Source organism: Arvicanthis niloticus, chromosome 7, assembly GCF_011762505.2.
Source record: "Arvicanthis niloticus isolate mArvNil1 chromosome 7, mArvNil1.pat.X, whole genome shotgun sequence".
NCBI lineage: Eukaryota > Metazoa > Chordata > Mammalia > Rodentia > Muridae > Arvicanthis > Arvicanthis niloticus.
Window position 1 is genome coordinate 87,690,890 of NC_047664.1, and position 26,884 is coordinate 87,717,773.

At 40.0% G+C, this 26,884-nt stretch overlaps 1 protein-coding gene across 2 annotated transcripts; it reads left to right on the forward strand.

Moving 5' to 3' along the window:
* The first annotated feature begins 1,829 nt into the window (after positions 1-1,829).
* Positions 1,830-26,884, forward strand: Amtn (amelotin). Of its 2 annotated transcripts, XM_076937744.1 has the most exons (10): positions 1,830-1,939; positions 14,248-14,393; positions 15,302-15,370; positions 16,994-17,080; positions 18,385-18,450; positions 19,828-19,914; positions 22,558-22,593; positions 24,035-24,061; positions 25,930-26,203; positions 26,633-26,884. In XM_076937744.1, exons 1-10 carry the CDS (start codon positions 1,891-1,893, stop codon positions 26,641-26,643), a joined length of 852 nt encoding a protein of 283 aa, XP_076793859.1. In that variant the 5' UTR covers positions 1,830-1,890; the 3' UTR covers positions 26,644-26,884. The 2 variants fall into 2 exon arrangements, with proteins under 2 accessions (XP_076793859.1, XP_076793858.1); XM_076937743.1 differs by lacking the exon at positions 26,633-26,884 and having other exon boundaries at positions 25,930-26,391.

The following is a 26,884-nucleotide window of genomic DNA, read 5'->3' on the forward strand; positions in this document are numbered from 1 at the left end:
CCACCAGTTTTAGGGTATAATAAGAAAGGATAAACACATTACCCCTGACTCTTGCTCTTTGGATTCTGAGTCCTGGCTTCTTGGTAAGTCCTGTCGATCAAATCAGTGATTCTTTTTCTCTTCAAAGTATTTTTGCAGATTGGAAGCTTTTCTGTTTTCTATAAGATTTCTAAATACTAGAAAAATTTTTATCAGACCACTTATCAGCCCATGTATTGAGCTGGCAACATGCAGTCTGATGTTTCTGTTTAATGGCGAATTTAATTCATAATGGTGAATGCCTGAAATCCCAGGACTTAGGAGGTAGAGGCAGGAGAATCATGAGTTCAAGGCCAGCTTTTGCTACATCATGGCAAACCTGATCTATATGAATAAGACCTTGCCTCAAAGAGAAAGGGATATCCAGGTTCAAGAGGCACTGAGGAGACAATACGGTTACCAGAAGTGGGAGAGAGTGGGGAAAAAGTAAGAGTCGGGAAGCAGTGGTCGGTGCAGTGTCACCATTAGATGGGAGCTTCCTGCTGCTGCTACAGCAGAGCAGGAAACTTCAGAACTAACAGCACAACACAATGCTAGATTAGAGCTTTCAAAAGGTTTCACCATCAAGAAGTAATAATAAAATATAGATGCTTAAATGATATAAGTGTGCACACCTTAGCACGCATGGCATTTTGCTTAAAATAAAAGTATGATGTGCTTTCCTACAAAAACCTAGACCTTGTAATGTAAAGTATGACCAGAAATAGAGAAAGAAAATTAAGCTGCTAAGAGGAAAGTACAGGTTCCTGCTTCCATGAATATATGTCAATAGTATATATTATTCTACTGATAGGAAAAGATAGATGGGTGGATGGATGGATGGATGGATGGATGGATGGGGACGGATGGATGGACTGGTAGATGAATGTAGTTCTATATGCAGATGGAATATATAAATAAGGAGGGGGAGAGGAGATCTGGATATATTCAACATTAACAAAATCCCCCAAAAATCTTTGTGCATCTACAACATAAGAACAAGGATATTCTCAGAAGCCTCATTTCAAACAACCAAATACTAGAAACACCCTAATGGTGCACAGTAACTTAAAAATGATGAACTTGTGCTACTTTTCTAGAAAAGGCTAGTCCTATACCCACCCTCCCCCAATACCTAATCATATTCCCATCCTTCCCTCCCTGCCCCCTTTCCACCCAGATCCCTCCCTCCTCCCCACCCCCCACCCGTGATTGCTTTCTTCTTCCTCCCAAGTGGGATTGAGGCATCCTCACTTAGGCCCTTCAGCTTGTTAACCTTCTTGAGTTCTGGTACAACCTCTCTGGAAATCATTCTGGAGGTTCCTCAGAAAATTGGAAATAGATCTACCTGAAGACCCAGCTATACTACTCTTGGGCATTTTCCCAAACACCATGCCACAGGGGAAAGTGTTCCACCATGTTTAAAGTGGCCTTATTTGTAATAGCCAGAAGCTGGAAACACCCTAGATGTCCCGCAACAGAAGAATGGGAAAAAATGTGGTTCATTTACACAATGGAATACTATTCAGCTATTAAGAATGAGAACAACATGAGTTTTGCAGGCAAATGGATGGAACTAGAAAATATCATTCTAAGTGAGGTAACTCAGACCCAAAAAGACATGCATGGTATGTACTCACTAATAAGTGGATATTAGCCAAAAAAGTACAGAATACCCAGGATACAATCCACAGTTTCTTGAAGGATCAATCTTAGTAAATGGTAACTGATTATATCCAACAAATGAAGTTTGTATTTATTGATCTCCTTTTTGTCAGGCACTGTTTAGTGAGTTAAAATGCTGTAGTGAAGGGTGATGGGTCTCCGGCCGTGGCACTGTCATCTTCCCCCCACACCCCATACAAAAGCAAGATGTTTATTTTCCAGCACGTCGGTGTCAACCCTCAATCAGTCCCTCTAGGTGAGTGACGAGAAGGAGACCCCAATGGAATTACAAGCAGTTTTTATACTTTTTAGGGGCACAGGTTACATCAGCAAGGTTTCAGTTCAAACTTGTTGGCTAAGCATATTGACCTTTAAATCTATTGGCTAGCAAGCATGACATGCATTTGAACTCCACCTGGGACTTTCCAGAGGGTCAGGTGACTGTCGGTCGGCACATCCTGAGAATTGTTTACTCAAGAATGATCCTGCCAGTGGCGACTGGAACTTGTCCTAGTCCTGACCTGAGGGGGGCGGGTGTAAGGATGGCGAAAGCCCCTAGGGCCCTTCATCCCCGCCTTTTTCTTGTACAAACTCTAATTCTGGCTACACTCGGGGGTCTCTGGTAACTACCTCATATTCTCCAGGTCCTGTACTTGGGGTCTCATATGGTCCGCGCAGGACCATGAGCTGCACTGCTTCTCTTCTCTCTTTTATAAAGGCTATAAGTTTGTTCAGTATGCAGGGCCCAAAGGTCAACAATTGCAGGAGAACAATTAGGGGTCCTAACAAGGTGGATATGAGGGTGATTAACCAAGGGGAGGAGTTAAACCAAGACTCGAACCAGCCCTGACTCTGCTCTCTTTCTCTCTTCCTGCTTGGCTAGCCCTTCTCTCACCTTGGCCGCTGAATCCTTAACTACCCGCCTCCTCCACAAGGGTCTCCAGTATGTGCTTCCCAATGTTCTCCCCGCCCCCGCCCCCCCTCCCCCCCCCCCGTAGCACAGAAAAAGTGGTTGCCCCCACACACTGATGGGCCTGCTGCCGGCTTCTCCCATCTCAGGGGCACACATATATGGGGGTTTCTGGCAAGACACTCCTCAACTTTGGGTGTCTGCACCCTAAGCCCCACCCTCCAAGGCCGCTTCTGGAACACAGTTTAGATTTGCAAGTCCCTCATCCCCCACATTCAGGTAATCCCATCCCCTGTGTCTCTAGGGTAGGGATATCCCAGAAGTCAAGGCCTGCCGATAACTTACAGAGATAAAAGACAAGGTCCAGCCACCAAGTATAAGGTGGGTGTTCCACTGTAGTGGACCAAGCTACATCCCCAGTGGCTGAGAGTACTTGCTAAGTTACTTTGTTAGGGCTGTGGGGGGTGCTGAGGCTCAGCGTGGAAAGGAAGATACACCATAGCCATCTAATGGTTTCTCTGGCCTTGCAGAAGGGTGGGTGATCTTGAGCCTGAGGGGGTTGTTCAGGTGTCTGGCTGCTATCCAGTTGGCGTCAGGTGCAGGTGCTGGTCTGACGTAAGTTACATGAACCCAGGCAGTTACTCCATCATCCACTTTAACAGAGGTCGGGGTGGTCAACAACACCAGGCACTGTCATTTTTTAATTTCTTTTTTTTTTCTGGGAATCCTGTCCCCAGAGGGACAGTCATTCCACCAGTGAATGACTTCACTATGAAAGCTAGAATCACACAGTTGAAGAAAAAATTCTGAAGGACAAAACAGCTGCTTGCTCAGACACTTTCATTGTTGGGGGAGGATATGGAACAGTCAGGAAAAAAAAAAAGATTAAAGAATAAAAAAAGAAAGGAAGGAAGGGAGGAAGGGAGGAAGGGAGAGAGAGAGAGAGAGAGAGAGAGAGAGAGAGAGAAAAGAAAGAAAGAAAGAAAGAAAGAAAGAAAGAAAGAGAGAAATACAGAAAGAAAGAAAAAAAGAAAAAAAAAAAGAAAAGAAAGAAAGAAAGAGGAACAGATGGTTCAGACGAGAAAAAGCCTGGCTATATCACAGGTGCCCTCTAGTGTTCCTACTCCTGAATTGCAGCATACATCTGGTTGGTTTTCGTTCGCTTGACAGGGTAATAGTAGTTAGGTTTTTGCTTACTTAGTTGGCTGGTTAGTGTTGATTGGTTGGTTGATTAGTTGACTGGCTTAATGGATAATTTTTCAGACACAGTCTTGAAACTCTAAAACCCTGGAGTTCAAGCCACACTACAACACAGTGTAAGTTGAAAATTAAGAGCTTTAATCTATTTTTAAAAAAACATTCTGTCTTATTAATGAACAGGAGCTTTCAGAAAGAATATTAAAAATGGTAAAATAGAAAAATCATGGTCAGCAGCAATAGCCTTAAGCAAAATACAGAGACTTTATTTATTGAAGCCTGGCTTCTGAAGAAACCATGTCTTTCTGGGGGCTTATGCAGCTCTCCCAGATAGATCCCAGACCACCTGGGCACAGACAGTCTGAAACCTTAAGCATGGACTACAGAGAGGAAGAAATGACAACAGACGCCAAGCGTAGGTGCTCTGAACAGATGCTACTTGGTGAGCTGACTTCCAGAGTTGCCCTAAGCAGCACTTGAACAGTGAACATATATTCTCTGTCTTACACGGGAACAGTGTTCACTGCTGATTGGTTCATTTCATTTCTCCACTGAATTCTACTTGTATAAGGGGGGAATCTATTGTCTGGGAACAGAAATCCTTTGGAAGAAAACACTGCTTATTTATGAAACCACTTTTGAGTATGCACAGATGAGATGAGATACCTCTGGGTAATAGTGTGCACCACCAGTAAAGAGAGGCAAAAATAGCTGTGTAGATTAATATAATATTATAATTAATATTAATATTTCTCTATGAAAACTTCAAATGCCAGCAACATAACTAAACTTGCCTAAATATAGACCTACTAAACAGCAAAGTAGAGATTCAATGCAGGTGTCTCTAATACTGGTGACCATTCTACGTCATGCACTCATTTCATGGTATTTATCACGTGATCTCTATGCCAGGCCCAAGACAGCAGTCGAGAAGACAAAGGCCTACGTTCATAAATCATGCTTACTCATCAAGACAGCTGCCAGGTAGTTAATAAACAATGCATAAGCTTTTGATTAGATGTGACCATAAGAAAACAAGCAAGGTGGCATATTGGTAGGTGGCAGAGATCAGTACATGGGCACTAGAATGTTTTGGAAAGGCCTGTCAGGAGACTCTCTGTTGTGAGGGATGAAATGGAACCAGCCAGACAAATTAGAAGCCAAGGATGTCAGACAGAGGGAAAACCAGGGTCAACAGCTCTGCTGTGCTTAAAGAAACAGGGGAAAAAACATCAGAGACAGTGTAAACTTTACAGTGAGTTACGAAACACTAGTGTGCACTCAATTGGGTTAAATGGAGGTGGGTTATTTCAAGATTTTGTAGACCCCAATGGGTTTAAATTTTGTTCAAATGAGATCAAAAGTCAATAGTCACGCTAAGTAATGTAAGACATGTAATTGACAGTTTTATGCTGGGAACAGGCTAAGAATGACTTGCACAAAAATCTGAGTGGAAGCAGGGCACTAGTTTAAAGACACTGCCCAAATAATGTGGAACTGGGAGGCAGAAGAGCCAGAGATTAATATGAAGGCTGCCTCAGCAATCTTCACTAGAACCAGTGAGCCTGATGTTAGGTCAGTGGTGACTAATGAGGGACAATGTTTTTACTCTCACCGGGGAAACAGCTGGCAATGTCTGGAAACACTTCTGGTTGTCACACCTGGAGGCAAGCTTCTGGCTTCTAGTGGGTAGAGACTTGAGGTTGTTGCCAAACATCCCAGAACACACAGAGTATCTTCCTACAGTAAAGGAAAAAGGGAAGGGAGGAGAGACATGAAAGACTTTAAGGAAGAAGAGAAGGGAGGAACAGAAGGAGGCAAGAATAGGGGAGAAGGGAAGGCAGAAGGAGGAAGAAAAAGACGGAGATGGAGGGAGACAGGAGGAGCAAAGTAGGAAGAATAAGATCACAGGAGCGGGGACTCAGAAACCTAATGAATAAGTGAGACTTGAGGAGGGAAACAATAAACAAAATGTGTGGAGTGAGATATTTCCGTGTACTTTAGAGTAGTGCTGAGAGGCCATGGCAATCCTGGGAGATGAGTTCAGAGAAGTAGAACGGAGGTGTCTGACTTTAGACAGTTGAGAGGGTGGTAGTGCCACCTACCAAGATAACTGACAGAGTTTGAATATCATGCTGAAGATGAGTTGTTAGATACTCAAGAGACATCAAGAAGACCGTTATGTGTGAGCAGTTTTGACAGACAGGCTCTACCTAAGCAAGACGAGACTTGAGGTGATGAAAATTTGAACTTTATGTACATATTTGGAACTGATTGAGATCACAGAGGGAGAGATCCTAGAAGAAGGGATGAGGAGAAATGACAAGAGGAGAATAAAAAGATGGTAATGAAGGAGCAAAGGATGAAACAGTAATACGGGAAACAAAGACGGTCGGTTACAGTAATAAGAGGAACGGCAGGAGTAGTGTCCTGGATGCCAGGAGAGAAGAGGGTTGTACTTCAGGAAAGAAGCACAGATTTGGGTGGGGGTGAAGGCTGCCAAAAGCAGAGGAGGAAGAAGACCAAGACACATCCATTAGCTCTGCCAGTGTTGAGGTCGTGGGTGGCCATCAGAGCTCCTGCTCTTATGAAAGCAGCTTCAGAGTCATGATGGGAACTGAAGCCATTGTGAAATGACTGACAGGTGTCAATCATGGAGAGAAAATGCAGAGGTCTGTAAAAACAAGTCAAAAAAGGAAGTCAGCCACTGGGGAGAATGCAAAATCGATGGGGTTCGGTTTTGACTCAAAATATAAAACATGTTGATGTCCTGAAGAAAATCATTAAAAAAAAAAAAGGTAAATCAAAGGCAACATCCTTCCAAAAGCAGAAAAAAAAAAAAAAAAACGGAAGCAAAGGTGTGGAAATTGCAATTTAAGGATATCTCCTCTCTTAAAATAAAAAAAGTTTATTTAGAAGACAGAAGGCTAAGCCATGGTGGGGCAGAACTTTAATCCCAGCACTCAGGAAGCAGAGGCAGGCAGAGCTCTGAGTTCAAGACCAGCCTGATCCTCAGAGTGAATTCCAGGACTGTAAAGCTACACAAAGAAACCCCATCTCAAGAAAACAAAGAGAAGGTAGAGGAGGAACAAAAGAAGACAAGGAGAACCCTCTTAATGATAGCTTTTTTTCTCTCAATATTGCTTCAATTAAAGGGGTTAGGACATGAACTAAAGGAATAGAAAGAAGATATTTGAAGAGAAACAAGCCCAAAACAGGGGTCCTTAGATAGTTGCAGTGGTACCATAAATCGATAATTGTCTTAACGACCGTTTGTTCAGGGTCTGAAATAGTGAACTCTTCCCACTAGAACCACAGCTGTCTAAGCAATATCTTCATGGCCTGCCTCTGAGGATTATTGGAGATGTACATGCAGCAAAGTAACTAGAATTACTAGACATGCTTACACAGACCACTAATCTCATGTTAGCATAGCCACTTTCTCACAAGGACCAGTCTAAAGTCTCAGTCTCTTTCTCTTCTCTCCTAACTCCTACCAAACAAATTTGCCTTTTTTGCTTTTCTAAAAAGCAAAAAGAATATATGAAATTGTTTCTTCGGGGTATTGCCAGCATATGCACAATGCTACTCCATCTGTGCCTAATTTTTTGTCTTTATTCCTGCTGTGGTGACACAGTAAAAATCCAATGTCTCCATTTAAGTTCTACATGCAAAGCAATCCTTCCTAGGACTGTTGTCCCTGCAGATACCTTTGTGTTTCTGTCTTCTGTTGCTACTCCCCTTTGGGAGGCTCCCAATAATTATAAATGATGTATTCTAGCATCTTTATGATTTGAAGGAAGAAAAAGAGAGGAGTAGAAAGTGAAAAGAAAGGCAAGGAGATACAAAAAAAAAAAAAAAAAAAAAAAAAAAAAAACCAAAGGAGACTCCATGCAGCCCCTTTAGAAAGCATTCAACCCCAGTACACAGATTTCTAAATGAAGTTTGGTGTATCTGCTGATGTGGTTCCACCTGCATCCACTGATGTACCTAATTCACATCCTCAGGACTAGTTCCATAGTGCACTGCTTTCCTGCTCTTCTACGAACTGGCCACTGATGAGTTATCATGCCTGACTTCTGAGAAACTCTCCATGCCTTGATATTTCATTGTTCTTTTTAATTTCATGTATATTTATATATTTGCATCATTTTCTGCTTCCCTCTTCTCTCTCCAACCCCTCCTCCCCTCCTGCTGCATTCCCTTTCTAATGTATACCCCTTTTCCTTTAAAAATATATATATATATAATTTTTATATATATAAAAATATGAACTATGTTTATATAGATATAGATATAGATATAGATATAGATATAGATATAGATATAGATATAGATATAGATATAGATATAGATATAGATATATACACACAGGAATGTAAGAGGCAGAGGATCAGAATATCTGCTGCTGCTGTCTTTTGTTGCTCCTGAATATATAGCTTACTTTACACTGTAAAACTACTCTCTGAGTTTGTCCCCTCAGTCTCTGTACCTCTAAATTTGTTGTAATGACTTATCCACCTCTATACACATTCCAAAACATTATATTCCTCAATAGTGAGCCATCTATTTTATCTTCAATCAATTAGTAACTTTCAGCCTATTGAGTGAATCTAGGGATTGGAGAGATGGCTGAAAGGTAAAAGCATCTGTTGCTCCTGCCCAGGATCCAGATCCAATTCCCAGCACCCACATTATGGTTCACAACCACCCATAACTAGAGTTCCGGGGGATCCGACACCCTCTTTCTGACTTTCTCGGGCATTCACATAGTGCACATACATACATTAAGGCAAAATATTCATAGACATAAAATAGATAAACCTTAACAATTTTTAAATAAACTCTCAGACTGGAGCTTGTGCACTCACATAAAGCCCTGTAGTCAGTTAAGAATATCATCTGCCAAAATAAATTCACAAAAATTTCAGCATTACCCAACACCATCTTTAAAATTATCTGATGAACCCCAAACCTACAGTTCTATAAATCAACAAAGCACATGGACAGATTCCAGAATGTTTTTCTTTCCATCCCCTCTGTACAAACCCACGCCTGTGTTCAGCACTTTTTATTCCTAAGCTCTCGTTCTGAACTATGAAGCACTGCTGCAGCTTGCATTGTCCTGCCAGGACCTCTTCAGTAACACTGTGCCTCCACACCATAACAGTTAGAGACTGGCACCTACAACTCTAAAATGAAACAATCTCCCCTAAGTTAGGTGAGTCTGCATCTGACTTTGAAATCACAGAATCTCCTTATGCCACAGAACCTCATCCTGGCCTCTGTTGGATTCTGAAGCTAAGTATTCTTCTCATTAATCTCACAAAACTAAAAGTCACTTCTTTGACTCTTCACTGTTTCCTCATACTAGCAAAGCATCCTTTATCCTCTCCTTCTGCTTCTTGTTTTACCTCCTCTTTGTTTGGTGGTGGTGTTTGGGCTTATAGTTGAACATCTACTGTTGACTTGAAATTTTTACATTACTAGGAAGACCACTGCATGTGGAAATTCAATTAAAACACATTTGGGGTTTTAATAACAATGCATCACCTACAACAAAGGACTAACTTACTTGGCCAAGAAATCTGGACACATTTTCCCAATATACAATCTGAACGAAACAGCTTTCTTCCATTAAGTAGAATTTTAAACAAGCAATTCAATTCCTTGTCTAGCCTCCAACTAATTACCTCATAGAAAACTAACTCTATTTCACATTTCTAAACATAAGTAAAATAAAGTAAATATCTCTTACTTTATTCTTGGGTACCATGAATTGGCCGAGTACTTTTTCCTATTATTATAAATGTAGAGGCAGAAACAGGTATACATTTGTGCAGTTCAAATCATTAATTGATAAAGACTAAGAGTATTTCTTTAAATCTGATATTTCAAAAGAATAACAAAAATATCTTTGAAAGAATAAATTCATAAATTTATGAAGAAAGTCATAAATTCCAGTTGTGCCTCAGAAAAAGAAGAGATTGACCCCAAATAAGGAGAACAAAGGAATGCTTTTATGAAGGTGTTAGAATCAAGAAGAACGTTTGATATTTGATAAGGAAAAGGAATGAGGAGGAGGACTCCAAGCAGCAGAGGCATCATAAATAAATGCAGCTCTTTGAGAGGTCCATTTTATGGTTCTTGGATACTTGCTGGGTTTCCTGCAAGGATATAAGGATGGGTTTTGTCCTTATCATGTTAGTACATACCACCTACAACATGTTCAGCTTGTTTCTGGTTAACAGATACCACTGTACTTGTAGTATATTAAGAAAGGCTGGGTACAGTTTCCAACTATTAATGTACTTAACTTATTCAGTCGCCATAATCTGTCAAAAAATGTCTAGGGTGCCAAAGACCTGCTTTGATATCTAGGGGATAAACTGAGGCAGGCAGCAGGGTGTGGCATTGGCGAGCAGGGTCAGTGCTGATAGCAACGAAAGGGAGTTGCTGCTGATAGCAGCCAGCAATTACAGAAATTACTCAGCAGATTTTTCTCTGAGGGAACAAAGCTTTACTGGGGCGGGCACTCCCTGTGGTCAGAGAAAAACTCAACTCTTTTAACTTTCAGGGTCCAGCGAGAAAGAAAAGGAAAAAGAGAAAATTCATACATACATACACACATACACAAACACACACACACATGCACTGAGTGGATAAAGCAAAAGTCAGACTCAACAATAACTTTAATACATGCATGCATGTATGCAGACAGACAAGCAGACATATACACATTCACACATAGAATGTATAGAATGGATGGAACAGCAAGCAGGCCCAAGTATATCATACATTCACATATATACACACATACGTACATACACTCACATACACTCACACTGTGTGTATACATACATATACACACAGTGGGAAGCAAGCTCCAACAACTTTTATTTTCATCCATAGCTTACTTATCCCCCAAAAATCTTTCACACTGGTAAAATTACAATGTGATTATATTCTATATTTTCTATTGAATGACTATGAAGAAAACAGTATGTTCTCCAGTACCTTTACAAGATATACATTACATAGCACAGGTAAAGGAAACAAATTATTCCCAAGAACTCACATATATTCCTAACTAAGCAACTTTTTATAGAATAACAAAATGTGAGCAAGCAGGGAGTTTTATCAGCCAGTTTCTCTTACTGCAGCAAACTGCTGTTACAAAGAAAGGACTAATTATTTTATTATTTATCTTAAAAGGTAATCTTACAAGAATCTTAAAATAATCACAAATCTAAACTTTATATAAAATCAGCCATATCTACTTTAAATCCTCAGAATGCGTGTCCACTCATCAGCAATTCTTATTAAACCATATCAAGAAACTGAGGCCAAAAATGGGCATAAGAAATCAATCATGCAGCCTCGGGGAGAGTCAGCCAATCCTGCCATTGTTCTTGTTCCCTGACCTTAAAAAGTCCCGGGGGGGGGGGGGGGAGTCCCTCTCTGAACTATTAAGACTGCGCCTTTTTTCAATCGGAACCAGTATTAAAAACATCTTAACCTAGCTTCACTAACAATTTTATTTTTCCAAATGCTTTTTAAGAATGGTGGTCATCGCAACAATCTACATTTCTAAGTTCTTTCCTAGAGCATTGATTAAATGATTAATCTGCTCCAGCAGCAATGCCTTAAAGAGATCAAGCCTTATCATTGTGAGTGCCAGTGATACTGCCCAGTGAGTGCCCTCTTAGAGTTTTCATGAAATCCTTAGATTGAAGGGGATGTAAAGACAACAAGCAGAGGAAAATTCCATAATACCATGAAGTCTTCAGGACACATGGTCCTCCGGCGGTTCCTCTCTGAGGTGCTCCCATTGTGACTGTGCTAACCAGTGTGGCCCGCATTCCATGAGTTCTGAAGCCATTCGTCTTATGGTTTCGCCCTTGGCAAGATTCAATAGGAATCATGCACCCAGCATCCTTGTGACATTGACAAAAGGAGATAGAGAGGATTTTCAATCTGACTCATCTTTTCATTGCTGAACAGCTCCCCTGGGACTGAGCTTCCTCAACAGCATCTGGGATAATTCCAGCTTTTTGCTATATGCACAGAGTACAGTGGACTTGGGGAGAGAATACATTTCTTGATTGAAAATGCCTATTAAGTTCAGGGATTGCACAAACCACAGAGAATTCCATCAAGTTTCCTTTAAATCAGAGGTTTGATTTATGTCTTTATCATTATGTATGGAAGTCTATCAAACCCATGTCACTGTCTGGTATGCATTGTGTTCATTGTCATAGATGTATTTTTCTAAGAAAGTGGTACATAGGCTGAATGGGTTTCAAAGACTCCATAACCCCCCCCCAAAAAAAAACATAAAACTAAAACCAATTAAGAAGCATCTCGAAGCGCCTAGACCTTCAAAGCTAAAAGGTATCACAGGTAGTCCATAAAACCCCTTAACAAATACTGATATTCAAAGTAATTTTAGAAACAAAATTGTCTTGCTGATGTAGCTTGATTTTGCACAATTTAGAGATTTTCCGCTTTCATGGTATTTACTTCTTGATACCCAACTCCATAATTACATTGTTGAAAGTTACCTCCTTTCAGACTTAAATTTTCTCGTCTAAGAAATTACTCAGCCCTCATAATGTTGCCTGCTTGTTTCAGTCTAATCCCACTAGCTACTCGGTTTCCTAGCTAGGGCATGTCTCACTTCATCTTGGGGCTGGAGGTCTGTCTGAAATATGTAATGTACTCACTGTGAGGTCCCTGAATCACCTGAGCCCCAGACAAAGGTAGTGATTCAACCCAACGAGCTATTCACTGGAGCCATACTCTAGACAGCAGATAGAACACAGGTTTCCCCACCTAATCCTAGAGACAGCAATGACAAGAAATTTAATTCTTCCTCTGAACGAACAAAAACAGTTAAAAGAATGACCTGTAAATAATCCTAAAATAATATCTGGGAGAAGAGGAACAGGAAATGTCTAGGGGTCTATCACATGCTATGAAGCTGCATGAAAACTTAACACCTCTACCAATAAAATGCAAGCAACATTTTTGTGCCTGGAAACTGAAACAGTGTTCAGAATGAATACATTAAATGATGGGTTTGAAAACAGATTAACTAGGGCTGAAGAGTTGGTTCAGTGATTAAGAGCACTTACTTCTCCTGCAGAAAACCCAGGCTTGATTTCCAACACACACATGGTGGCTCACAATCATCTATAACTCCAGTACCAGGGGATCCAATTCCCTCTTCTGGCTTCTGTTAGCACCAGGCATACACAGGGCACACAAATATTCAGGGGGAAATACTCATGCACAATTTTTAGTAGCTGTGTATAAATTGACTCAAACACAAAAAGATGAACTTGCTAAGGAAAAGGTCATAAGAACAAAAAGTTACTTCAATGGCCAGCCAAATGGCTCATCAGATAAAGACACTTTCTGTCGATGCACACAGGTACACACACACACAAACACACTAGCACTAACACAAACACATACACACACACACTGACACACACACACTAACACAAACACACTAACACAAACACACACACACACACTGACACAAACACATACACACAAGCACATACAGACACACACAAATACATAAATAGTAATAGGAGGAGTAGAAAAAGAACTGCTTCCCTTGGTGTCCTGCAACGATTACATTCTATTACTCCTCTTAGTGTTAACTTTTACCATGACTACTGTGTCTTGTTCATCATATTTCTTCTCCCAACTCGCCTAATGTATTCTGTCTCTGTCTCCCTTTGTGCACGTGTGTGTCTATGTTTGCATTCATATGGGTGTGTGCGCATATGTGCATGTGGATTTGCATGCGTGCATGTGCACATTCATGTGGAGGTCAGAAATCAGTGTGTTATATCATTCTCCACCAATTTCCACCTTATTTTTCAAGGCAGGATTTCTCGCTGAACCTGGAGATCATCAACTGGCTAGACTCTGGGCTAACTAGCTCCAGGGATCTGCCTCAGTACCACTAGGGTAACAGACAAAAGCAACTATGTCCAGCTTTTGAGTGATGATGATCCCGACTCAGGCCCTCGTGCTTACAGGGCAGGTATTTTACCAGCTGAACTATCTCCTGACTCTTGCCTTGCTTTTTAATGATTTTCTTTCCATCCTTCAAAACTCATCCTGAAAGTGACCCCCTCCATAAAGCCTTCCCCACCCCAATCAAGAGCTTTCCGTCACACTCCTATTGTTAAACTTACTGCACGTGTTATTAGTGTTAGCCTCCCATACAGGATCCCTCCATTCCTACCAGATTATCTGACAGTCATCAGTCATGAGCAGATGAGCAGAGTTGTTTAAGGAAAAACTTGACCAAATGCCTCATCGTCTCTAATTTTCTATCAATAGACACTCCACATTGAAGAAAAGACAACACTGAATGTCGTGTGGTCTTTGGTGTGAAATTCCAGCAGACAGATTCATCACTGATTTCATTTCAGATATTACTGGACAGACCTGGCCTGGTCTAAAGCCCGGGTTCTGGAAGCTGTGGATAGACGTGGCCCGCACCTCTTACAAAAGAAACCTCAGTAGCTTCCTGACTTTGGCCATATCACATCATCTTTCTCATGATTTCTCCCCCCAGGTGAACGCCTCATGTTTTTCCATTAATTTGTTTATTCACTTTACACCCTGATCGAAGCTGCGCCTCCTTTTTCATTATTTAAAATCAAGCAAATTATTCAAGAATTTTCCATATTCATTTAAATTATAGATGTTTGTATCTTTTTAATATTTCTAGAAGTAACACCTATAGAAATGCTGCTACATATGCAAGAAATCTCTTATGAGGAGATTTGTTGTAACATATTTATAATTTAAAAACAGAATGATAGATTATCTATACATCAAAAAAGAAAGTGTAATGCAATTTAACCATTAAATGTGTAAAAATTAATCTATATGCACTGACACATAAACCTCATTGTTTTCAAGGAAACAAGTTAGGTTTACAGAAATTCATATAATAACCTTTATTTTTATAAAGTATGCAAAGAGCCCTAGTTTTGATCACTTTTATGTGATAAAATCAGTAAATTCAGAAATATTTTGCAAAAGAGTTGAAAGTAAAGACAATTGTCTTTTTTTTCCTGTTTGCACTTTTTAAAATTATAATATAGGCATGTCTCCCTAAAATAACCTCTAGTCAGATCATAGACATTGGGTAAGACAATGTCTGCAGCTAATAACCCTCCTAATGAAGTGTTGGGGAATGAAACCAAATGATTTCACAGGCAGTTTAGTCCTGATTGGTCTCTCAGGTTGTCTGTCTCCTGTAACTGAGCTTAAATTCCTTCTGCAAGCATAAATCAGCAAAAGATAAATTTTGCACCAGAGTAAAGTGGAGAAGTCATCTGGATTTCGAATACCATTTTGCCTGGTAGCAGAAAGGTAACATTACTTCACCATATTGCAAGTAGAATGGTCATTTTTAAATGTCATCTTTCATAGGTTAAAAAAAAGGGAAAGAGTAACATAATTTTGTTCTTATAGGTAGCAAATCGAAACATGAAGACCATGATTCTGCTGCTTTGTCTTCTAGGATCAGCCCAGTCATTACCAGTAAGTGTGATGTGTTTACTTTATGTTCTGTCCAGCCTACGTCATGTGTTTGCAGCCATTTTATCTATCTCTTTGTGCCTTTCAAGAAAACCACCCTGTTCTGTGACCCATTTTTTAAGTTTCCTAATTTAATTTTCAAAAAAATACGGTAAACTAATAAGATGTTAGTGTAAATTTCAATATTTTGCATTTTTTAAATGCATCCACGTTATCATGGAAGAATTTCAATTGTTTTGGCAAAGCAACATAGCAGACCTGAGGGACAGAGTGAGGAACTATTTTATGTTCCAAAACAAAATTACGATTTTCCTGGGGACTGGTTATTTGCTCATGACTAAAAGAGTAGATTTTCCTACTTGATAAACAAAGCACCTAAATCAGATAAACTCTTAGCTACAAGTGTGTGATGCACATTATAAAATGGTGAAGTTTTTTTTTTTTATTCAACACATATCATTACTAGGGGGAAAGAGGATTGGTGGTCCATCCAAACTTTAGTTGTCCTAAGTTATTATAGAGACATAGAGATGGAGAATTTTACCTGTACATGGGCTTCCTTTTTATCACGATGCTTAAGATATACAGGGAAAAACTGAAACAGATCTACTATGAACGAAAGGTAAGAACCCTCACTCGGGTGCCACTTCCATACTCACCTGTACAACCAGCAGAGACTCACTGGAGACTCTAAACAACAGAAGGGCTCTGATTACTGAAAACATAGTAATGAGGGCAAAGCTAGGGGACATGATATGATCCCTGACAGAATTCACAGTGGCCACACATAGCAAATCACTGTTTAGAAAAAAATTCTGTGGAGGAAAATGAATAGAGAGAAAGAAACAATAGAAATGGCCAACAAATTATTAAGAAGTTCTCAGGACTAAATCTTTGGGGGGGGGACAAAGAAAAAGAAAAACCCCTAAAATGGCCCCAGAGCTGGTATCAGACCCCTGGCATGCATGCAGCAGCAAGCACACTCTGAGATCAAACTGGAGGGCAGGGATTATTGAATTCAGGAGCTGGGATCACTGCGGTGGTCCTAGTACTGACTCTGACACTCACCAGGTGACCTTCTCTTGTGTATAAAACATTAAAAAAAAAAAAAAAAAAAAAAGCCACACAGCTAGACCATCTAGATTGCAAAGTCATTTTCATTGTGAGTTGAACAAATTTTAATACAATGTAATTACTCTGGCAGAAAAGACACTGAATTTCCATTACAAGGATTGGCATGCCACACGCAAGCCAAAAGTGGGAAGCCTTTAAAAACTGCGGTAGGACTCATGGAAGTTTAATTCAAATAATGTAATGGGGAAACAAAGCAAAGGTGCGTAGTACCAAGACTCCGAGTGTGACGCAAGGCCTGGCAAAGGAAAGGAACAATTGCTGTGGATCGATGGGAGCCAGGGACCCCTGGGACCCCACTTGTCCTGGCTAATTCCCGTTCACCTCTTCACCCCCTTGACTTGGCGATTTCATTTGAGGACTTAAAAGTGTTCCAAAAGACATGGAGTTTAAATTCATAATGTTGTTTGGGGGACGACCTGTTACCTGCCAGATATAAATGGATAAAAACCTCAAGCACATCCCTCCCGCTTTATCAAATATTTATTTTCACAGAAGCAGCTTAACCCTGCTGCGGGAGTTCCTCCAACGAAACCGACTCCAGGTCAGGTGACACCACTACCTCAACAGCTACCTAATCAGGTAAGCGCCCAACAATGACAAAGATTTATAAACTAGAAATTAAGCATATTAAGACTGGCAATTTTTTAAAAATCAGGATTTGCACAGCCTCACGTCTGAAGAAGCTTTTTTGAGTGGGGAATAAGAACGCCGATGTACTTGTTTTTGTATTTAAATGAAGAAAGCAAAGCAACCTCATTCTTTTTCCTTGTACGTGAGTTAGTTATGTGAGTAGGAATTGGCTGAACAATTAAATATGCAATGTTTTGAAAAGTGGATGTTGTCACCTATTTACAAAACTGTGACCTGAGATACTGTGGCATTGAGTGGGATTTGGGGAAAACGAAACAACCAAACAAAAAACAAAACCCAAAGATTAAAAGTTGTAGAGAAAAGCCCCAGCTGATCTCATGGCTCTGTCAGCCCCTCCTCGCCCTCTTTCTCCCCCTCCCCTGTGTACATGTCCATGCGGCATGCAGGTGGCAGGTGTATGAATGTATGGAGAGCAGAGGCTGGCATGAGGTGTCTTCCTCCATTGACTAGACTGGCAGGCCCTTGGCATCCTCCTCGTGGACGTCCAGCACTGGATTTGTAAACCCATGGAAAAGCACAGAAATGTGTGCCCGCTGCTCTTCCCTCGGGGCCTCATGCTCGCACAGCAAATGCCTTACCCACTAGAACTTCCGCAAGTCCTCTCATAACTTCCTTAAGTGTCATCTCCCCAGTGAACTGTCGTGTTGCTGTGAAGGCTGCTTTTTTAAGGTCTATTTAAGTAACCTTGAAATTGTGTTGTCTTTTAGCCTGTATGTTCTCCACCCCGTCAACTCCCACGCTGCTATAAAGGACACTGCCTGCCTTGCCTTTGTCTAGACTCTGAAATATTGTCTAGACTCTGAAGTATTAGAAGTTCAAGCTGCCTCTTTAATTATTGGGCATCATAGATCATTCAAGTCAAATCATCTAAGTCCTTGAGGAACCTGGAGCTTATACTATTACAGACATTCTTTAGGGAAAAGAATTTAAAAATTAATGTGCGCAATTAAGTACTAAAACAAGAATATTATAAGTAAATAATAACCATAAATAAATCAGCTGATAAAACCCACAAAGTTAGCATACTACTGGGTCACCCACAACAACACAGGAAACGAGGAAGCCTCATGCAAACAATTTGACGGTAGTGAGGAAGTTTGAACCTTTGCCATCATTGATTTTTATGGAAATACAGACCTTTCGGAAGCAGTATAAATTACCTGAGACTACCATTGACACTGCCATAGAAACAGATAATCTCTTCTCTAACACCCAGTTTCAATACCCTGCAGGTTTTTCCTTCCATAAGTCTAATACCGCTAACACAGCTGCTCACTCTGGGGTCAGACCTGCCACTGGTAAGTACTCTTTTATACCACTTCACTCCCTTTTATTTAATAAGTCGTGCACCTGATACTGAGCATGGAGGAGAGTCAAGAGCATAGAGAAATGTCTGTCCACAAAGCACATGCACACCTATTCACTGAACACGGGCTGGAATAGGAGCAAGAGAAAGGTCAAAGAGAGGCAGATGGCATTCAGTAATTCTTTGAAAGTCTTCCTACTAAATCTTTATATAATTGACTTCATTCTCACCTTTAATCCTGATGACCTCTTCTCTCAGTTTCTGCCCCAATCTCTGCACCAGACCTTCCTTGATGGTCTCTACTATGTCCACAAGCCACATAAACACTATGACCGTTATTGCACCCTCTAGGATGACAAGAAAGGACAAGAATTTCTGCTCATAGAACATCTGTAAAGATCCTTCTGTTTGGGGAAGAAAAATGGTTCCCTCTTGATTCTGCCCAGTGTGCAAATTTAAAAATACTATTAATGCATGTTCTAGACTAGGTTTAGTCTAGAATAAAGATACAAGTTTTATTCTGTATCTTGCAACTTTGTCTGGAAATACCTATGAAAATTTTCATTTCCTAATGGAAAAAATATCAGAAAATGTCCAAGAACCATTACTGTAACCAGAAAGGGGTAAATGACCTAAGTAATCTCAGGGATGCATTTAATTAAAGAAAACCATTTAATTCCTGGGGGAGGAGGGACAAGACAGTACTTGCAACAAAAGCCTTACAACCAGAGTTTGAAGCCCAGAAACCACATAAAGGTAGAGACAACAGACACCGAAATTGACCTCTGACCACCACAAATTACATGCTGTGGCATGAGCATATATATGCACTAGATTTTTGTTATTTTTATTTTACTTTTTAGTTTAATGTAGGGTCTTGAGAGATGATTTGGTGGTCAACAACACCTGGAGAGGATTTACAGCAATCTAATATGGAGAACCTATGTTGCTCTAGGAGAGGACCTGAGATTGAGTTCCTTGCAATCACATAGATCAGCTCACAACTTCCTATAACAGCAGCTCCAGGAGGCCCAATGTCCTCTTCTGTTCTACTTAGAAACTTGCATTCATACACACACACAGACACACACACACACATATACACAACACACATGCATACATGTACTTAAATGTAAAAAAGTCTTTGGAAAAATGAATGTAGAGGTTAGTAATAGACCTTGTGCTAAAAAAGTAAATGCATATCTTAATTTCCTCTCTGTGATTCATTATAGACACAATAAAATATTATGAACTTATGTGGGAAATTCTTCCTTTGAATGAATTTTTTTTCCTTTAATAAATATGCTTTAGGGTCCTAGATGTTCAAACTGAAAGAAACATAACAAAAATCTTCTTTGATGCCCCACAGTTCAACCCTGCTGCTGTGCCTCACGGTGCACAGACGCTCCCTTTCACTCTGGGACCACTGAATGGACAGCAACAGCTGCAACCCCAGGTAAGCTGAGGCAAGGCTTCCTGAGTCCTGAGGGCATCTTCTCTCAGCTAAAGCCATGGGGATAAAGGAACCCATTTCAAAGTCATTGAATGCAGATGATTTGCAGGTGTTTGTTCTACTTATCACAAAATGGCATGAAATGTTTCCACGCCTTAAAATGTTCACTTGCAATGTTATTTTTAGTAACTGCAGAGTATGCTGCCACGTACAGACTCTTGATTGGGAAAAATGAGGGTTTTTTTTTTCAAATTTTTACCATCTAAACTCATGTTATAGTGACATCCTTATAACTAAATTTACTGTTATATCCAGGATTGTTTCTTTTGAACTCATTCTTGGGCTTTTATGAAACAAAGACACAATTTTTTTTTTACTAATAAGAATCTTAAGAATAAATTTTTTGCCCTCTGAAAGAGACCAAAGAAAGAGGCAAATGAAATATGAACCTCTTTAATCCGTGATGCTGGTATAAGTCGAATATGAACTGCCGGCTTCAGCAGGCTCGATTGCCTCAATTACTCCACCCTAACCACTGAAACGTGAAGGAATGGAATCTGCTGTGGGGAGTGGGAGAAGGGGGAGATCCACACAAACACTCGGTCAAGTGTCATGCTGGTGTTTATTAAATCATTTAGTGTGGTGACTTAAAAGCTAAAATGTTTTAAAAGAAACAGACTCAGCGCAACATCTTATTCTCCAGAGTCAGGGACATTAGTGAGCATGTCATAAAAGGTTTAATGTAGAAGATTTGACACTGCAGATTCCCCAGCAAGCTGGAATGTTAGGTCATTCATTCCTCTCTGGGGATTCTTCAATGTCTCTGGGCCATGCTATCACAAAGTGTTTCTATGGCTTTCTCCTAGGCCTAACTCCGCTCCCTACAACCTGCCTCATCTTATGTAGAGTGATAACTTTTGGGAAGTATCTTATTACCATGTATTATACATAGTAATTGGCTATCATGACAGTCTCATACATATGTATATGAAGTACATTGATCATACTCACCTCCCATTACTTTCTATGTCCCCCTTTTCATCCTCCTCCTCCTAATTGCCTTCCTCTTCCCATACAGTCTCTGTTCTTTCATATTTTTTGTGCGTGTACATGCATATGAACCAGTGAACTTAACTTACAGAAGTATAGGTAAAGTATTAGTTACAGGAACATGAGTGACTAGTCACATTACTGAAGAAAAATGTCTCTCTGATACCCCAGCAAACACTAACTGTCTAGAGATGGGGGGGAGGGGGGAGAGGGAGAGGGAGGGAGAGATAGAGACAGAGATAGAGAGATCTTCAGAGAGATGAGGGGGCTCATGGGTCCCTCCTATGTCCATGACTGAATGGTGATGGGTAGCACTTATGCAGGTAATCACGGCTGCTGACAGTCCAAGAGTGCGACAGCCATGTCCCTCCCACAAGACAGCATTGCACAGCACTCTGTCCCTGCCTCCAGCACTTACATTCTTTCTGCCACATGTCTCTGGTTTCTCCTGAGCCTTGAAAAGGGCAGTACAGATGGCCCACTTAGTCCTGAGCATTCACTGGTCTTTTTATTCTTAACACACCAGTTATGAGTCTGCCTTAGCTGACGCCCACTGCCAAAAATGAAGCTTCTCTGACCAAAGACTTCTACTTTATGGGCATATATGATCATAAATTATAATAAACATAAATACTTATGACCATAAACATAAATATTTAGAAAGCTATATTAAATTGGATCACTTTTAATGATGCAAACCTAAGGATATGGTTGCAGCCTTTAACTATCAAAGACCAACCCTGGAAAGAAACTACTCCAGAACCATGTAGCTCAAATCTCAGCTCTCTGTGAACAGCCTGTGTGGTGTGGGCAAGTTATTTTAACCCCACTCTGATTCACTTTCCTCAAAATTTGAAGCAGGCCTTAATGTAGAAGCTTCCTCTAATGGTTACAAAGATTAAAAGACAAAGCACTTAAAACAGCCTGTGTCACACCGTAAATACTCACATATCCATGGTGGATACTTCAAACAACTTCCAATCAGCAACTAAGACAAGGAATTTCCTTTATAATTACACTGCTGAGCAATTAGCTTTCCATTAAGAAGAGTTTTAGATTCGTGTTCTCCAAAATCGTACCTCTCCCTTCCCTGCCCACCTTGAGGGTTTGTTGTTCCCACTGTTTTAGCTGCTGCTATATTTTGCTGTCAGTCAACAAGAAGCTGGCCAGCTTTTATAGGAAGATGTGTGTGGGCTTGTCATTGTCAGCCTGAATGGGAAATTAGTTAAGGTCGAGAGTCAGTCAAACTCAAATCTGTCAGGGTGGTACATACTAACTTAATAGTCAATTTTGATGGGTTATTTTTTTTCTGATACTATGAATTTTCTATATAAACAAAAATAAAATTGTAAGGTTTTTGGAGGAGTAGAGAATACCACAACATGACAACTCCTCTTCCATTTCAGCCAGCAACTCATAACATAACCTAATCATCAGTATCTCTCACTTACTTGAAGATCTCAACTGTGGCTGTGGGTTGCTGAGCTACTGTAACCTATAATTACACACATACACACACACACACACACACACACACACACACACACACACACACTATTATATTTTAACAGTGATTTTTGCCGCTTTATTTTTCAGATGTTACCCATTATTGTAGCACAACTTGGAGCCCAGGTAAGACTATTGTTAAACAGACTGATTGTTAATCATCCATGTGCAGAATAAGTCTCTTGTCTCAAGACACCAATCAGGCACTAGGACTCTAACTCACTTTGCACTGTGTAAGCACTACAATAGAGAGATCTAACTTACCTAGCCCTGGCTGGCTGGCAAGTTCCAGTTTTAAATTCTTCCCAGTACCATTTCAGTTAACAATGACACAGTCTCTTGTAAACGTCATCGTTAACATCTGCTCTGAAAATGAGTGAGATGTGGTTGCCACACCATCAGTAAATGAAGCAAACAGTCGCCCCCTGAAACACTCTGACAAAAAAATAATAATAACTTAATGGGGTAAATATGATGCCCAATGATGTGAGGGGGTTTATTTTATCTCAAATTTATTTTAGCCATAAGTGCTTATTCCAGAATGCACAACATCTTTTTCTTCCTCTTCCTAATTGCTTTTGCAAACGCTACTCTTGAGCTCACTGATAAAATTACCAAGGCCAACATCTACATCAGTATCAGCATCAAACTGGAGCTTCATACTTAAAATCAGAGATAAATATTAGTATAAAATCCCTATGAACTCTTTGTATTTAAATAGGCAGATGTATAGCTTATTAGGCTGCCCCTGAGTTTGCAATCCTCCTGCCTCAACCTTTCCAGTTCTAGGATTAAAGGAGTGTACCACTCACTACACCTACTCCTACCAGCTCTCTGTTCCACATCTAAGTGTAGCTCAAGAAAAAACAGCTGACATGCCACAAAGATTTAAGTATAGTGTACTCATCAAATAGCATTTGTGGTGCACAAAAATACAGCTAAACCTTACATTTAAGAATAAACCAAAAACAAAAATTATGTAAACTGCAACATAACCACAAATAAATACTACAAGGCCATTTAAAATTATGTTTATTACATTAATTTGGCAGTGAGACAGCTGAGGTTGTTATGAAATACTAAGAGAAAAGAAAAGACAAAAAAACTATATAAAGGTTTCTATTACATGAAGAATAACTTTGTAGAAAACATCTGGAAAGACCATCATATGTAAACCATAGAATTATTTTTCTGTTGCCTTCTGTGTTCTTCAGGCTCCTGCCAATGTATATCTATCATTTAATTATATATACATATATATATATGTATGTACATACATATATATGTGTGTGTGTTATTATATATTATATATATTTATACATATATATGTATAATTTTCAAATAAAGGTAAGTCACGTTATTCAATAATAAGCATGAGCAGTTCTATATCACATGCTGACACAAATTTTGTGATATACATAACAGGCCATTTAATATATTGTTGAAAGTAAAAAAAATCTTTCTTTAGGATACTTAAAAGGATTTAAGTTTTTTAGTAATTTTATATAAATTTCATTGAATATACTAAAATTTCTCTAATTGCTTCTCTTTATTGTTTTGCTTTTAGGGCACACTTCTAAGCTCAGAGGAACTGGTAAGAAGAAAATCCTTTAAGTCACTACTGTTTAAGTCACTTCTCCCTTCTCCCAGTGTCATCTACCCTTCCAGCTCTTTTGACCACAACCCCATCTAACTATATTCTTTCTCTACAGTGAGCTGTGTGTTTTCAAGGCTCCTCAAATCTCATTACTCCTTCTTACCTGAAAACTTTGTCATCTTTCTCCTACTACTTTCCATTAATTTAACTTTGTGTTAACTTTCTATATATTGCTGTCAGACTCTGTGTTAACCTGGTGATCCACTGCACACTTTTAAACTTTATTTTGATTGATTTAAACTTTTTACAGAAGATTACATACTATTCTCCAGATGTTGAAGCAGAGTAATATAAATAGTGACTCTGTAGGAAGAATTAACACTGTTGTACTTTCCATTATATGAGATTCTTTCCTATATTTTGGTAGGGGTGAGTGAATTCTTTTCTATAAACACTAATAATTGAAGGATAGAAATTAAAGTTCTTATTCCCATCACTCATACTTCCTATGCAGTAATTCACAGGCCATGTTTAGAGACATCTGTTTGGACTGGTGTGCTATGTAAACATAGCAACAGAAGGAAGGAATTGAGGCAGGTTCACAGAACAGTTTTTTTTAATGCTTTTCATATTACGAACAGGGTATGTATTATATTTGCTATACTGCCCTAAATAATACTCCAGTCATGGATCAGCATCCTCTTGGCCTGACAGACAGACATTCCTATCTTCCTATTGTTGGGGGATTTTTACATAACAAACACTTTAACAGATCTCCCACCTTTAGGCCTCACTATACAAAGTACAGACCCATGATAGAGCCATACAGATAAACTGCGGCTTAAATGAGTTGTCTCCAAGGCAACAGAAAAGGTAGATCCAGATCCACAGCCATGTGTTCTATAGTAGTAGCAGTTTTCAAACATTTTTTAGTTCAATCCATGGTAATAATGAAATTTTCATACAGCCCAACATATACACCTGATTTCACAAAATAATACTTACTCTTATATGGAATGTGTTTGAATAACTTCCAGTCTTCTCTGTTAGTCATAACTTTTGCATGCCATCATCATCAGCTTGAAATGCTCTGTGCTGTAGCCTGCCCTCCTCATCTAGCAGAGATATAGCTCTGCCTTCAGGATCTAAGTCTAGGACAACGCTGCCCTATCAAGGGACTCCACCCTCAGATCACCTCAGGATGCCTTTGAGAACTAGCTTAAATTCATATTGCCAGGCCCAGGCCAGACCTCAAGCAGAGCCTAACCATGAAAACCTCTGAAAAATAGGTGTTTCTTCAGTAATCTCAGAAAATGATCAGGCAGCTCAAATACTGAGAGAACTAACTGCTCCTGACCCAACACGGAGATGCCTTTGGAAAGGACGCTGAAGGGATGTTAAAGAGACTCAAGCCACAAAGGCAATGTCTGGTTGATCAACTTGCATTAATTTTTCCATTAACTTGTAGTCTTCCTTTTTTAATTTTTATGGGCAAAAGAAAAGTTGTCTTTTAGGTCAAAACCAGAGACAGAGCTTGTCAATATTTTGTGGCTTTTCTCCATAGCACTATCTCCAGACACGCCTGAGAGCTTCAGACTACCCTTTTGTTAAGACTGCCTTGTATGCTGGTTCCCTTTTCAAGGAAAATGAGCCCAGTAACAGATCCCAACAGTGAAGCCAGCATCAACCTTGGCCCTGGCAAGAATACACTACTGATAAATGCCATGTCTTTGTGATTTCTCTGACTTTAGCCCCTCCCTTCTGCCACTCCTAACCAACCTGCTGTCTTCCAAAGGAAAGAGGTCAGTTAACCTTGTTAAAGTGAGTTCTTATTCCCTTTGTTTTCTGTTTCCTTCCCATTCTAGCCTCTAGCCTCCCAAATCTTCACTGGTCTCCTTATCCACCCCTTGTTCCCTGGAGCCATTCCACCCTCCAGTCAGGCAGGGGCTAAACCAGACGTGCAGAATGGAGTCCTTCCTACAAGACAGGCAGGAGCAAACCCTGCCAACCAGGGAACCACCACGGCTCATGTCACAACTCCTGGTGTCACAGATGATGATGACTATGAAATGAGCACCCCTGCAGGCCTGCGAAGGGCCACACACACCACGGAAGGAACCACCACAGACCCACCGAATAGTAAGTTGTCTGAGGATAGAACATGTTCATCACCATGAAGGTCATGGTTATGTTGACAAGTGCAGACTTTCGTTAAGGCAAAGAGCTTTCTTTATTCACCTGCAACAAGACACATAAAGGAATGGTTTTACTAGGTTAATACCAATCCCATGATATTAACTCTAGAATACAATCAGCTATTGATGTGACATCCACAATACACACACACACACACACACACACACACACACACACACTTACATGCATGCACACATGAACGTGGGACTATAACTAACTTGGAATGAGGCTCAGAATTTCTTGCATAATATTGCAAGCCACTGGCAATAGTCTGACATTAACACAGTAGATAAACCACCCCTCTTCATTCCCTTGCTCTGTGTAAGCACAGATTGCTTTTACCTTCATCTAAAAGCACTTTGTTTCTTCTAGGAACTCAGTAAGCTGTTTCAGAGCTCCTCAGCTAAACCACATCACAGGAGGAGGTTCCCTGTGAGTTGTCCTCACTCACCACATGGCAGAAAAGAGTGAGACTCGTGGAAGGTCTTGGGAGGTATAAAATGTCTTAAGTTTACCTGAAATTTTTCTTGAAATTTCAGGAGATATATTGAATGAAGAGAATTCCAAGTTCAAAAACATCATTAAATAGATCAATTTGTCCTTGAAATACTTCACTATGCTACT

Excerpts from the sequence above, each read along its gene's own strand:
- Amtn (XM_076937743.1), top strand. The coding sequence starts at position 1,891 with ATGTTTATTTTCCAGCACGTCGGTGTCAACCCTCAATCAGTCCCTCTA. Across the intron at positions 18,451-19,827 it reads TGGGGTCAGACCTGCCACTG|TTCAACCCTGCTGCTGTGCC; the intron begins GTAAGTACTCTT and ends GATGCCCCACAG. Across the intron at positions 22,594-24,034 it reads TAGCACAACTTGGAGCCCAG|GGCACACTTCTAAGCTCAGA; the intron begins GTAAGACTATTG and ends TTTTGCTTTTAG.